Source organism: Pleurodeles waltl, chromosome 2_1, assembly GCF_031143425.1.
Source record: "Pleurodeles waltl isolate 20211129_DDA chromosome 2_1, aPleWal1.hap1.20221129, whole genome shotgun sequence".
Lineage (NCBI taxonomy): Eukaryota > Metazoa > Chordata > Amphibia > Caudata > Salamandridae > Pleurodeles > Pleurodeles waltl.
Genome location: NC_090438.1, coordinates 105,104,151 through 105,120,058, shown reverse-complemented (window position 1 = coordinate 105,120,058; position 15,908 = coordinate 105,104,151). Strand labels below are relative to the sequence as shown.

At 43.9% G+C, this 15,908-nt stretch overlaps 1 protein-coding gene across 1 annotated transcript in view; it reads left to right on the top strand.

The window, feature by feature from the left end:
* Positions 1–582: 582 nt before the first annotated feature.
* The window catches only part of ABCB7 (ATP binding cassette subfamily B member 7), a 607,823-nt gene continuing 592,497 nt past the window's right edge, over positions 583–15,908 (top strand). The window contains exon 1 of the mRNA XM_069210993.1: positions 583–777. Coding sequence (XP_069067094.1) covers positions 634–777 — 144 coding nt within the window. The 5' untranslated portion in view covers positions 583–633. The remainder of the gene's footprint in view (positions 778–15,908) is intronic.

The window sequence follows — 15,908 nt, the reverse complement described above, 5'->3', positions numbered from 1 at the left end:
CAGTTCCAAGCAACTAACAGCAACACACTACAATAGGTAAACTATATATATTAACAGTAAATCGTCAAAAGATAATCCTTTCCAACTCTACAACTCAGAGACAGAGAAGGGGACTTATCTGAATCAGAGAGCAGTGATGAAAGAGGAAGAAGGTCACCGCCTGGGGATATTTATACAAGCAGTGGGATGGCAGTGTGATTGGACATTGGTTGCCATGGGAATAGGTCTCCTGGGCATTGTAGTTTTTCTTTGTTGAACTTTGAACCTGCTATTAATAAAAAGTGAAGAAAGATTGTGCATAATCCTCGCCTCCGGTCCTGACATAGAATTGTGTTCTTATATGTGAAATAATTTATAAGGATTTCTCGTTTTTTTTTAGGACGTTAAACGACAACAGACCTTCACGCCATGTCTTTCACACTCGCCGTCAAGTGTCAGAGTACTTTCGTCTCCTGCATCTGTCCTTTGTTATCCTTCCACTGCTCCCTGCTTGGCGTCTCTTACACACCTCGGCTGCAGTCCTTTCTTTATGTCGATGGCTGTCACTTTAGCGGCTGCTTTGTCCTTCCTCTGTGTCTATGTAAGTTTAGAGTCCGCTACTTCCCACTCTATCTGTCTTTTTCCCGGGCCATCATGGCGCAGGTGCTGCTCCTACAGGGATGTGGGGCAAGGATTCAAAGGCGGCGACTGACCGAACTCCTGCGGGGGTCAGTGTCTGGATATCACTGGAGGGGACCTGAGGAGAGGAGCAGGCAGGAAGGCTTCAAGGGATGTCAGGTACGGGACTGTCTGTGCCCCAGGGGAGAGATCACGAGCCGCCAGGTTAGTTGTGACAGGCAGGTACGTGAGAAGACTGGCAGCAGAGGATAGCGAGAGGAGAGTGCTGGGTTTGACAAGGAGTGAACATGAGAAGTTAAAGGAATTGGTATAATTCCTTTCACGGAGAACTCCAAGAACTATCCTGTGAGGATTAGAAAGCACGCTGGAATTGAAGACACACGACTGCCGAGGAGAGTACGCAGCTATTCTGTTTACTAACTATCTACAAAGTATAATAACTACATATATAAGTTATACAAAGGTTGCCACTGAAAGCATTTTTAGAAGGGCAGCTTGCGAGGGAGCTAGCTTACCACTACAGGAATCTGTGCTCGACCTAGACGTGTGCGGGAGAGGAGACCAGGCTTGTCTCGGTATGAATACTCCTAGCTTGTATTGGGCGAAAAGAGGACTCTCGCGGAAGGAGTGAGTATGAGCACTCCGTGCTTCTCAGAGGGAGATGTATGGTAGGCATGCCAGTCACAAACAAGGCTCATCAGAGGAAGTGTGTATGAGACCTGCAAGGCTTGCCATAGGATGTGTGTTTATTTTATTGCTTTGTGTGCACTGTAAAACTCAATTGGCCCTAGGTAATGGAACATAGTGCAGGAGGTTACATTTTATTGGTGCCAGGTTGTTCAGTGTTGGTTGCACCTGCTATGTCCATTAGACATCACCAAGTCATACACTTTGGGCAGGTCAGATTGTGATAACAAGGTGCAGGATCCTGCTAATGTGATGCCCTGGCTGGGTAGTCCTGGTACAGTGAATAAGTTCAGTAAGCTTTTGCAAAGTTGACAGCGTTATGGTGAGTGGTTTAATGGAACTGTCACAGTTGTGTCTTAAATTTCGTTCTGAAGTACGTCAGTGATTGGTCCTGGTGAATATACCTGGGTGAATTACTCCAGAGAGTACGGGCTGCTTCTAGGAAGCGTCCGTCACTGCTATGTTTACATTTGACAGTGACTAGAAGACATTGTTCTCTTGAGTACAAGTTTCCTGTGGGCGTTTATTAGACACCTTTTTCTTGCAAGTATTTGACTGCTGTGCCTTCAGTGCCGTTATACAGAAAGCAGAGGATCTTGAATGCGATTCTTTATTTACTGAAATCCAGTTTAGTGTCTTAAGGCTTATTGTTATTTCTTTTTTGTATTCCCAATATCAGTCTTCCTCCTGCAGTTTGTACTTTTTTGTAGCATTTTAATTTCGTAGGCTCATTTTCTAATAAACAAGGCATTACCACAGACCCCACCTCATACGGTGGTGCTGAGGAGCCATGAAAAAGTTAGGTTTCCTTAGGAGTTTAATTTGGTAGGTAGATGCTTTGACTACTGCGCCTACCTGTGCATTTAGGTTCAGATCAAATTTCATAGCACTCCCACAGTTCATATTTTTGTTTTGATGGAGGCATCGTCGTAAAGGACGGAGTGAACACTTTGTGTCGTTGTTTTTGAGGAGCCTTGCCTCGCCTAGGATCAGGATTTCTGTTTGAGCCATGTAGTTAGAGGCGGCTTTGCTCCATCCAACCGTCAATAATCTTGAAATCTTGTTCATGGTTCATATTGGTTACAAAAGACAGTGACTCTGGGGTTTAGTTGTGTCACCCGCGCACACATGATGGTGAGTAAGGAACTGGCCCATAAGGGGCATTAGTCGATGGTGAAAGGGAGTGAGTCAAAGAGGAGAGTTTTGGAGCTATGAAAATGACCTTGGGGGCGCGTGATATGAGTTCTCCAATCCTCACACTTTGTGTGCATTTTTCAATTAATGATTTAAACCATCTAGTTAGCCACTTGAGCCTGTGGAATAGGGTGTTGTGCTCTACAGTTCCAAGCGTTGGCTAGAAATACTAGCAGTGTCAGGATGCTGGTAACCTCTCATCTGCTAACTTGAAGTAGATTGTCCTAGACGTTCTCCTGTACAGTGTCTCTGCTTCCCCCTTAGGCCTGAACTCGACTGGTGCATGCCGGGAGACTTAATTTGTTACTGTGTAGTGACTATATTTTTGTCTAGTAGATCAGAGATCGATTGAGAAACTGATATGTTGCAGTAGTTGTTTGGGTTTGTGGAGTCTAGAGTATGCTTTCTCAAGAAAGTAGTGAAGAAGGAGCACTTCAGTGCAATAGGGACTTTGTCGTCAGTGAGGCTGCTGTTAATGATTGGCCACTTGACTAACTAGTATGTCTGTATGGGCATCCGCAAGAGTGACACCCATGAGAGAGTCACTGGTGAGAACTCAAGCGTGTGTACATGTGTGATGCCAAAAAAGGGGGGAGCCTACCAAAGAAGTGTGTGATGCCTGGTACACAGAGAGGATTGCCAGAGCAGGAGAGTCTAACAGGTGATAACACGTCCCTTTATGTTAATTTATACACATTGGGACTCGTTTTAGGCCAGTGAATCTTGGGAACCAGTGGTGAGACACCGTAGGACGAGATAACTGATCAGTATGTCGAGCAATATATCAATAATGTCATTAATATTCACCACCACAATGCACTTTACTTTAGTTATAGACATTATTCAAATTGTCGACGCAACAATGACCTTTTAGCCATGAAGAACCACACCTTTGATAGAATTTTATGAATTTTATTCCCTATTGATTACAATCTACTAGCAAATGTGTCAATCTCAAAACCAAGAAGCATAAGAGTATAATCACAATATGGCAACTGTGATAAGATTTCAGTAATGCAAGAATCACAAACATAAGAACATAGCACGACATGAACATAAATCAGAATACAAAGAATATCAGGTAAGTCTCAGTTCAGCATAGCGCAACATCAGTCTTTGTCTATTGCGTCAGTCAGAGTGATCACCTGTCCTAACTACTAATTAGCATCAGCATGTTGGGCTTCATGCAAAACAATTTAGAACATCAATTTAGAAAACATCTAACTATGGCCTCTATAAAAAAATGAGCAGTTGGTACCTAGAAAGGAAAAGCAAACAGACAAATTACAAATCGCATTGTCATAATTACCCTCCAAAGATTAGGTCAGCACACAGGATCAGTCTTCGTCTTCAGGACATCAGTCGAATCACCATCAGTCTAACCTTTGTTTAAAGGACAGGGGACACTTCGCTCATAAGGAGGAGAAGCGTAAAGGGCAGTCTATGGGTGAGCATGGTTTATTAAGTCTCAAAATCACCAAACAGAGTTTCTGGATAAAATCAATAGCATTCCCTAACTAATTCCTCGACCCTTCTGTAACATGGCTTTTTATCCCTTTTTCGTAATACCTTTCCCCCAAAATTCTATTGGACATTTACTATACCCCACTATCTTTAACCTATCAAATTAAGCATTAGGTAATTCCAATTGTCACCCCATGATAATCCATAACATTTTTATTGGTCTTCGTAATTGACGCCTTCGGAGGTGGCACATCCGGATTTTACTTCACCATTTGGCACGTCTTCTCGGGTCATGAGTTTCCTTTGTCCATGGTTAAACGTCCTTGTACATTACATTAATCTACTTTTGTTTCAACTTTGTATTGAATTTATACTAAACAACGAGCATGCGGGTGAGAACAGAATCTGTGTTGATACATGAAATGAAGAAAAGAAACAAATGCAGGGTCATGGCCCTTTGCGAGTCAGCACACTGAAAAACAGTGAAAAATGCTTTAATATGAGAGCTAGGCAGCTAAATCTATAACTCACGCTAACTTAAGGCCTATGAGATTTTTAATACAAATGTGATATCGTAAGTGTTAATATAAAACCATAGTATGAACAGTTTTACTCATCATTGTTAGTTCACGTATATATTGGTAACCACACACATTATAGTCGTAATTCAGATGCTTGTTTAAGCAAAACACTAATTATTGTCGTTTTCTATGCAGCATCATTAAACATTATAAGCATTTCACTTTTAGTATATGTAATATTTAAACTACGCTCTCTCACAGGCATGCTGACTTTGTCACAGGTAAAGTGTGTATGGCCTACCATTTTTACACTGCCCTGCATTAGCTTCAAAACTTTACTCTGCCATCACCCCTAACTGCGCGCGCACAGCCCCCTCCCCCCCGTAATGGAGTACAGCTTTTGCCTTGTGTTTTATCAATAAAACCACGTTTTGAATAGCCTCAACCTTCCCATTAAAATTTTTTTAACATTTTTTTTTTTTAATTTTTTTAAATATTGTTTGTGAAATAAATAACATGTTTAATAATTTGGCTCTTTGTATGCTTGTTTTGAGGTTCAGATTGTAGAAATTCCTTGGGGTGGAATTCCAGTAGTGATTCATTGGGTCGCCACAGAAGTCCAAAAAAATAACAACCGCTGACTTAAAACGGGAACTACATGCATTCTGGAAACATTCTTACTCACGTTTATGGGTTCAGTTACATCTGTGAGAAATTCTAGGTCATTTGTCTTAAAATTGTTACGAGGCTGTCGCCTTTCCAGAAAAAAACGAAAACTTTCTTTCCGAAATTTCGTATATGAATGAATCACTTGTCGAGTTGGTGGTGTGATGTCTTGAGCTACTTTTCTTGTATCCGCTATCGAGCTATATTTTATTTTCATTTGCTCATGGTCTTCCATGCTATTGCACTGATAGGTGACGTTAGATTACCATCCGTTCTCCTGCACTGTTGAAACAGCAGAGTAAACAATTACTACACGCTTTGGCTTACATGAACAGAGGCTAAAGTACACGCGGATTATCCACAGCAAACAAAGATACAAGAGCACACATGCTTACTTAATGCTCCATATTCCACAATCTGTATATCTTTAATGTCTAGGTCCTAGTAGCCTCTGGCTTTACCCAGTGAAGTTGATGGGAACGCTTTCCTTGCCTTCTGGCGCACTCTTTGACTGTAAAGTACAATAGTCTGTGTTGGCGCGGGTACTAGTCTGTTAAAAAAAGATTTCGTATGGGCAGCCCTTCTGAGGCTACTCATAGAACAGAGAGCTTGCTTTATGTACATTTAAAAATGCGCTCGCTTACCTTTTTGGAACTATTTTTTTACGTGCATTATTTCAAAATACGTTTTTATACCTATATTGATTTGAACTACACTGTGGACACAAAATATATTTTTCTTTGTTTTTAATTGCACTATATTTTTTTAAAGGAGGTGTTGGTATTGGACTTTGATTTCAGTATCTAAGGAAAAGGTACTGTGGTCTTTCGGTACATGGTAAATGGTTAAACATCAACACTTTTCTTTATTTTGTCAGTCGTGTGCTTTTATTATTATTAATAATAATAACAGTATTACGAGCAACTGTGCTTTAAAAATAACTTATGGGTTTAAAGGCACATGCTGCAGAGTTCCTTGTGTGTCCAGCAGTTTTCAGGCAACAATAAAAATATCAAGGTAACTCTGGTGATTAGTGTTCCTGCAGGAGAGAGATCAGAGTTTTGTCTAGTGGCAGGTGTGGCTCACCTTAAAGTAGTGTAGAGGGTTAATGTTCCCGCTGCAATGAACCTGTACCATGCACATCACAGAAATGAGCGTGAGTGCCTTATGAGTAGCGCTATTAAAAAAAAAAAAAAAAAATGTATGTCAGAGGAGCTACAGAGAGGTGAGGGGCTCTGTCGGAGGGTAGTACTGAGGGAATTTGTGGAGAAGGAAGACATGGGGGGACAGAGGGGTGCCAACAACATTGTCTCTCTGGGTCTCACCAGTGTTAAAGCCAGGCCTGGACACTGCCATTAGAAAGCTCTTTCTCTATTTCTGCATCCTTGTGTTATGCTGGGGGTGGTTCAAATGTTGTGTGTTTCTGATTCAGTGGCTTTCCTACCTGTTATTTGTTTGTCTGCCTCCTACACTTCTTCTTTACCATGATGTAACTGAATGATTAGTCTTTCTTTTAGCACTTCATGTGCATGCATGTGTGTTCGTGCTCTCGTGCCCCATTCTTCCTGCCCCCTCCCCATGCATGCTCAATTTGCGTCTGCCCCCTCCACTCTTTCCAATGCTTTCCGCAACCCACCCCCACCTGCTCCTCATGTCAATTTCTTTAAAAAAATGTATTTTTTTACGAAGGTCCAGCAGCTGAAAAATGCTGCTGTGCTGCTCACTCTTTTTCCTGTCACTTGTTTTTCACTTCTTTTTTTAAATATTTTACTTTACTGATCTGATTTGGCCAGCCACCATGTTAATTTAGTAAATTAGAACTGGCTTCCTCACAACTTGTGCTCTTGATTTTTTTATTTTATTTTATTATATAAACCCCATTCTATGATTGCAGTCCCTAAATGTGTATGTATCTTGATGCATGTAATCCGAGAGAAGCAGGGTTTCTGGAGCACTTTTCATCCTTTGTCGGAATCAAATGCTCACTGAGATCTATGAATCCTTTGGCCCAGTAGAGGGTGTGGTAAAACCAATACACATTTTTAGCTTTGTTAATGCTTGTTTAAGTATCAGAAGACAATTCTGAAGTCAGAGTTTCCAGTTTAGTCCAATGACAAGTGTTTTGATATCTAGCTTCTGTAATCAGTCGAAAATTGATAAACTCATTTTATATGTTTCATCGAGTCCTATATTCTTGTGTGTCTAAAATCACACATACTGCAGTTTGCATACTGGCAGCATGAGTTTGACTGGGGATGCATTATGTCACCTCTGAATAAATGGACTCTCCTGTGCCTAGTGCGTAAGAGTTAGAGTTGACAATGTGGAAAAGTGACAAGATGAAAACTGGCTTCTCTCAGAATATGTTTATGCGTTATCATGTGGTTATATATGTGTATGATAGTCAATACATGGTTTGTTCGGCTCCCACACAGTTATACCTGAATTCATGGTGTCTGTCACTTGGTGAGCTTTTGTTTGCCTGTTCAGAGCATACGTCAAATATGTTTGTGATGTATAAATACTGCATAGTAAATCAGTGCTGCTGTATAATTTTTTTGTGAAAGCTGATGGAAACTATTGAGGCAACTGGATTAAATCAAGAAGAGGATATCAGTCTAAGAAATGGCCTGAACATCTAAATGTTGGAAGGGCGTATTGGAAGCAGTACAAAGTATGACATAACTGAGAACACTGGCTTCTGGGTGAAGCGTTGTAAATGGTTTAGATTTGGAAGTGGGACAGAATATATTTCTGTAGAAATACACGTTTTACATGTATAGAAAATTTGTGATAATTTGCCACTTGAGATGTCCAGTGCGACTCTCAAAAGGTAAGAATAATTCTGCTTGAAGCTTATCTATCACGCATGTTTGAGTTTGATGGTGTCTTTTGACATTCAGGACAGATGAACAGGTGGATTTTTGTTTTCAGTAAACTAATTTAGATGATATGCGGACAGGGAGATGTTCCAAAATCATGCAGTAAGTAAGGATGGTTGTCAATTTACAGTAAGGTTGTTAAATGACGTGAAATGTCGAAAACCAGTTACCTTCCTTGATGGAGCAAGCAGTGTAGTTGTTAAATGGATGCTGCGTTTGTTAATTGAGTCAACAGCACTTACATCTTTGACACCTAGGTGGGACACTCAATGGATTCTCAGCACTTTCAGAGCGTTGAGCGAAAAAAGTCTTTCAAATCAGTGATAACCTTTTAAAAAATAGTGCTTACAAAGATATATGTTTGGGGATTTTTCTGAAGAAGCAGTGTACTGTTAAATTTCAGCAATTCCTCACCAGCCTTTCTGGTTGGTTTTAGGGACAAATATCTGCTTTTGAAATACTGAAATTAATATGTATGATTTAAACATAATTATTGTAAATGTCAATCTATACCTATATGTTAGAAATGAGGTCTCCGGTTGGCAGTCACGCTTCTCAGAAGCAATGTGTAAAGCATTTGCACAAAACACATAGTAATAAGTGAAAACACTACAAATGGACACCACACCAGTTTTAGAAAAATAGCCAATATTTATCTATATAAAACAAGACCAAATACGATAAAAATTCAACATACAGTAATAAAAATATGATTTCTGCAAGATTTACTCAAAAATGCAGTTCCTTGAAGTCGATAGCTCCACCTGGAGCTATCAAAGTGCCGTGATCAGCAAAACCAACAGTTCAGGCTGGCCGTGGTGTTGTGGGCCAGCTACGGGTTGGGAAGACCCGCAAACAGTACCTTGGATTTGCAGGGCGGCGTGATCCTCGCGGTGAGCTCCGGAGAGCAGCGTCGCTGATGTTGCGGCATCGGTTCCGTAGTTGGTGCAGGAGTCGTCGGGCCCTTGAGGTCACACGCATTGTGGATCGAACTCCAGGCTGATGAAGTGAGGTGCGCCGGTGTGGATGGCGTCGGGGCTGCGGAGTGAAGTGGGACGATGGTCACGGTGCAGGCAGAGGCTCAGTGACGGCGTCGGTGAGACCAGGGCTGCGGTGTGAAGCAGGGTGGTGCGATGTGCGGTGACCACAGGTCACGGTGCAGGCAGGGTCTTCGTAGTTGCTGAAGCGCTGTCGTCGGTAGGCCCAGGCCAGCGATGCAGGACAGGACTGTGCTTCGTGACCCTCACAAGCGGTGTCCACAGGCCATGGTGCAGGCAGGATGCCTGGTGATGGCACAGGAGTCGATGATGCTGGTGTCGGTGGACCGGGGCTGCGGTGTGGGACGGGACGGTGCTTCGTTTACCTCATGAGCAGTATCCACAGGCCATGGTGCAGGCAGCAGCACAGTGTCAGGAGGAGCATCGTTGTCTGGGATGCCCAGGCTGCGGTGTGAGCAGGCGATGCCAGAGTGCGGGGCCCACAGGTCGCGTGCGAGCAGCGGCTCGGTGAAGTCGTCTGATGACGGCGTCAGTGAGACCAGGGTCGCAGTGCAGAGCGGGGCAATGCCACTCTGTGCGACATCGTCAGGTCACAGTGTAGGCCAGCGGCGTCATGGTGGTTTCACATCTTGAGCAGTACAAGACACACAGTTCCCAGTGCTGCAGGTCGAGGAAACTGGATTCTTTGGTGTCCCTGAAACTTCCAACAGGAGGCAAGCTCTACTCCAAGCCCTTGGAGAAATTTCTCACGCAGGACACACAGCAAAGTTCAACCCTTGCACTCTCTTCAGGCAGTAGCAGCAACTGCAGACCAGTCCATCAAAGGGACAGTACTCCTCCTTCAGCTCTTCTCCTGGGCAGAGGTTCCTCTTGATTCCAGAAAGATTCTAAAAGCCTGGGGTTTTGGGTCTTCTTCTTATACCCAGTTCTGCCTTTGAAGTTGGCAAACTTCGAAGCAAAGTGTCAAGTGTTTGCAAGGTCCTTCCTTGTCCAGGCCAGGCCCCGGACACTTACCAGGGGGTCGGAGACGGCATTGTTTAAGGGCAGGCACAGTCCTTTCAGGTGTGAGTGACCACTCCCCTCCCTCCCCCTCCAGCACAGATGGCTAATCAAGATATGCAGGCTACACCCCAGCTCCCTTTGTATCACTGTCTAGAGGAGAGGTGTTAACAGCCCAACAGTCAAACTGACCCAGACGGGGAATCCACAAACAGGCTGAGTCACAGAACGGATTAAGCAAGAAAATGCCTACTTTCTAAAAGTGGCATTTTCAAACTAACAATCTAAAAACCAACTTCACTAAAATATGTATTTTTAAATTGTGAGTTCAGAGACCCTAAACTCCACAGTTTTATCTGCTCTCAGAGAGAATCTGAGCTTTAAGGATATTTAAAGGCAGCCCCCATGTTAACCTACGAGAGAGATACGCCTTGCACAGTGAAAACCAAATTTGGCAGTATTTCACTGTCAGGACATATAAAACACACTATAAAATGTCCTACCTTAAACATACACTGCACCCTGCCCCTGGGGCTACCTAGGGCCCACCTTAGGGGTGCCTGACATGTTGTAGAAGGGAAGGTTTAGGCCTGGCAAGTGGGTACACTTGCCAAGTCGAATTGGCAGTTTAAAACTGCACACATAGACACTGCAGTGGCAAGTCTGAGCCATGTTTACAGGGCTACTAATGTGGGTGGCACAACCAGTGCTGCAGGCCCACTTGTAGCATTTGATTTACAGGCCCTGGGCACCTCTAGTGCACTTTACTAGGGACTTACCAGTAAATCAGATATGCCAACCATGGATAAACCAATCAACAGTACACTTTACACAGAGAGCATATGCACTTTAGCACTGCTTAGCAGTGGTAAAGTGCACAGAGTCCTAAAGCCAACAAAACAGGTCAGAAAAAATAGGAGGAAGGAGGCAAAAAGACAGGGTATGACCCTGCAAAAAGGGCCATTTCCAGCACTATATTTATATCCTACATTTAAAATAAGCTGTTTATTTTTTGTTTCAGCAGTACTGATCCACATTGTGTTAGTAGAATGGAAAACCTTGCACTTTTATAAGTGTACAATCCAAGGCTTTTAACTGGGTGAAGATGTTAAGAAAATCCCCTATGGTGTGTGTGGTCACGAAAGGGCTTTTGTCTTTAGTTAGAACCTATTTTTGCTGGTTTTATATTTCTGTGTACTTTACTCCTGCTAATCAGGACAAAGTGCCTGCCCTCACCCTTTTAAACATGGTTGAATTGGTATACTCTATAATAGGTATACTTAACTTGCCTATACATCAATTGTATGTGGTACAAAATGTACCCAGGGTCTGGAAGCTAAATGCCACTAGTGGACTGCAGCACCTATTATGCCATCTACTATAGAGACAGGGCATACATGGCTTCAAGCCTCCCACTATTGTCTGAATGAAACAGTGCGAAACATGCACTGCAGCCTGTCAGAATTAACCTAGTGACAGGTAATAATCTCCCACAAGGTATGGTGGATAGTATTTAGAAGAAGGACAAGTAGACATTTAAAGATAACAGTTACTAACATCCAAAGGCTATTCTCGCTGTAGGAAGGCTGGCTGACCCATAGGGAAACACTGGGAAGCAATATTAACTACTGATTGTGCTAACTTCAGCTAGGGGGCAGCTAGAAAAAGATTAATCACTATTTTTAATATCTTAACCCTTCAACTGCTGAGCCCTTTTCGGCTATTTGGGGTAGTTCCTTTTCAGGGCTAAATAGCTTTTTGTCACATAAGGTATCCTCGCCAAACTTGTCTCCTTCTTCTTTTTTTTTTTTTTCCCAACGTCCTGGGGATTCTAAAGGTACCCAGGGTTTGTGGATTTCCCCCTGGAGGGGACCAAGAAAATAGGCAAAATCATGTTGGTGGCGTGACACAGTGCAAAGGTGTGCTTTTGCTGAGTAATCCGTTTACCTCTACGGGCCCGTACCAGCTAAGGAACCGAGCGGTCCATTTTTCATTAATGGCTTTGTCTAGGAATACTCGTGTATGTGTGACCACTTTTTCCTCACAATGCAAAGATGTACTTCTTCAGAATAACTTGTTTACCCCACCGGAATTGTCTGACTTACTGAGCGGCCCAATATACTTTGTAGACTCCGTTTTGAAGTATCCTTACACATATTGCTTACAGGATGCCTTATTGAAGGTCCAAAGATTCCACAGATCCTGAAATGTATATTTTTTTAATACTAAAAATATGAAAATCTTCATTATGCAAGCTATTTTGTCCTGTATCCTTTTTCATTAACATTATGATTCAAGTTACTAATTGAATTTAAAAGTAGAAGTATTGGTGAATGAGTCCCACGTGACACTTGTTTGACTTTGCCCACGAGAACCAGAGTAAGCATACTAGCAGGCCGGCCCTTGTGTTGTATACACAAGCTCCCTAAAAAGCACTTCAAAAACTAGTCAAGACTTTACGTTTTTAACGCACAGTGACAACATGGCTCATTTTCTGTCCACCTTTATGTGGAGTGTGGGGACAATAGGACATTTATCAATCAGTGAACAGAATACATAACACCTTTTGATAGCAGATAAAGGTGTTAAGCAGGCCATAAGCAAGTCCATGATTTCCTCAAGTAGAGGAAAAAAAATCTACGCCTGCTTACCTAGTGAAGTAGTGGCCCATGGAAGGTGGTTATCCATGCACACCCATTGAAAGGTTTGCCTTACAACAGCTCTACCTCAGTTAATTTCTCAATGCTTCACTTTTGTTTGGTATAACATATGGCAAGTATGAAAACATAGGGCTGGCTATGATGGGCACAACAACTTCTTATACCAAATGCACGTTTTACAGCTTGCATTGTATGGCTGGAGGACCTGGTTATTCTTGCCCACCCTGCCCATGCACTTGTTGTACTCAAGTATACAGATGGAGTTGTGAACTTGGACCATCTGATCCCAAACTGTGACGGAGGAAGTGCTTTCATCATAAATTGTAGTGAGCACATACACATTACGCCTATCAGAGAACTTGACAAAGAGCAGTCTGTTGAACTGCAATGCAGGACTCTGGCATTTTCGGGGCTTATTACAAATGAGCTACTGTGCTTGTAGCAAGAAAGTCAACATCCAAAAAGAGATGAAAGTAGTCAGTTAGCAAAAAATTAGCCGTATCGACTTCCAGCAGCACCAGTGAAGGATAAAATATGAGGCTGAACTAAACTGGGGGGCAGCCGAGAGAGCACTTCGTCTGTGCTTGCCACTGTACATGCCTGCTCTCTGGGTTGGTCTACCATGCTATGCTGCAGAGCGTGCTTACAAAGGGACATCACACCTGCTATCGTCATGTCCCTCAGAATTGCTGGAAGACAAGTCGTTGAATGAAACTCCGCCATCTAAAATATCACTTCTGTATTCTGCTCCATTTTCCTCTCCCAGAGATGTTGTCCCAGTGTCTGCTGTCTCAGTCTCTGATCTTGCCTCAGAGCTGTCTTCAATAACCCAAGTTATGGCCTGGGCAGCAGTCATCCATCGTGATGCCATCTCTGCTGATTGGCTAAAACCTCCCTTCTAAAACATGTCCTACGTAGAAGGCAGAAGTATTGTTCTAAATCAGTCGGTGGTGGTGCATGTCTGTGAGATGTGTACAACAGTAAATAAACAAAAAAAACTTATCTTTCTAGATGAAGCTTCAGGTTCTCCAAAGACAGTAAAAAAGACAAAGGCCCTCATTACAACCCTGGCGGTCGGTGTTAAAGCGGCGGTAATACTGCCAACAAGCCGGCGGTAACAAAAATGGAATCACGACCACGGCGGAAACCGCCAACACATACAGCCACTTTAACACTCCGACCGCCATGACGTTAGCAACAAACACCGCAGCGGTAACCGCCAACAGCCAGGCGGAAGACAATGTACCGCCCACCCCATTACATCACGCCCATCCGCCAGCTTTTCTGGGACGGTACCAATGCCATCAAAAGCTTGGCGGTAACAGTACTTGGAAAGGAAACCACTCACCTCTCGACACTCAAGGAAGAACCAGGACGCCATGGAGCCCGAACTACAGTTGTTACACCAGCTTGGGTATCTTCTCATCTACCAAGATTACCGACGGCTGCGGCGACTACCACGTTGAGTACTGCACCTAGTACACAGGGGAGAGGGGGAGGAAAAAGAGTGACACACATACGCAACACCCTCACCCTCACCCCAAACACCATACACACAAACACATGCAACAACATTACATATACACCCCATAACCCTCTGGAATAACGCAAGGACAAAAGGAATGGAGTCAAATTAGTGTAATATTTGAAATTTAGAGAAAAATGTTCATAAATAAACAAACAGTATGCACAATATATACACTATATACAAAATGAGGCACGATGTCCACACAAAAATAGTCGGTGGCCCACTGGGCTATAACACATAGGCCAAGCCCACACTTGACTCCTGCCTCAAAACAGAGAGCGAGTGGGCTGGATTATAGGTTTTTCGAATAGCATTTAGCAGGACATTTAGCTTTGGCTTGAATAACTTTAGCACTGTAAGTGCTTACTTTCAGTGGGTGTGTACACACACCATTATGAGCAGTACGGCATAATTTTGGATGGCACAATACGGGAAACCTATAAAAGTTCGATTGTGATGGGGATTCCAGGAGAGCCTATTTTGCTTCTTTGGCTCTGAAGTCCCTTCAACTATTATGGAAGCCCTGATGAAGTCTTTGAGAATATTTGTCTCATAGGACGAAACACGTGTTGGCTGTTGTTGCATTAATGGATATTGTTTTCCAAGGACGGTTTTTGTTGCCCTAATGGATATTGGATTCCAAGATTAAATTTAACTTTTGCCTACTATCCTAGTCCGACTTATACTTGATGATTTTGAACAAGACACCAAGACCTGACACATATGGAGGATTGAACTTTTATTCATGAGTTCCCTGACATCTGTTTGTCAAAACAGAGAGAACACTGCAGGGGCATCAGGTTGAAAACGCACAGGCACCTCAGGGGGAAGGGGAACAGGGGGCACCTCAGCCGGAAGATGGTACTATGCCACTGCTCCTGGAGGGGGCTCTATGCCCACAGTTTGGTCCTGGGGAGTGCAAAGCCACAGTCTCTCAAGTGGGTGGTTTGCCTACTGCTTGGTCCTGGGGAGTGCAAAGCCACAGTCTCTCAAGTGGGTGACATGCTCCACTGGTTCTGGAGGGGGCTTTGTGGCCAGTGTGCTTCATCCTGCCAAAGATAGGGTGAGTGAATGCCTTTCTCCACTGGTTCTGGAGGGGGCTTTGTGGCCAGTGTGCTTCGTCCTGCCAAGGATTGGGTGAGTGGGTGCCTTTCTCCACTGGTTCTGGAGAGGGCTTGGTGCCAAGTGTGCTTCATCCTGCTAAGGATAGGGTGAGTGGATGCCTTTCTCCACTGATTCTGGAGGGGGCTTGGTGCCCAGTGATGCTGCACATGGGGGGTGCCAGGTCACAGTCCCTCACCTGGGTGTCAGAGCCACGAGATTTGCAGTGGCCAGGATGCATGATAGTCCATGGAGGGAGGGCTACAGTCCATCCGCCGGCGGCTACGGCTGCACAGTGTTGGTAGTGCCGGTGGGGGTGCTGCCAGTGGTGGGGGGAGGCTCCAGCCCTTCTTCTGCAGCCTCGGACGGCTGCCCACTGGGGCTGCTGCTGCTGGCAGTGGTGCTACTGTCAGCGGTGCAGGTGGCGGTGCTTGCGGCGGGGCTTGTGGCGGTGCAGGTGGCGGTGCTGGCCACAGAGCAGGTGCCAGTGCTGCCAGTGGTGGGGGGAGGCTCCAGCCCTTCTCCTGCAGCCTCAGATGGTTTCCCACTGGGGCTGCTGCTGCTGACAGTAGTGGTGGTTGCGGCGGTGC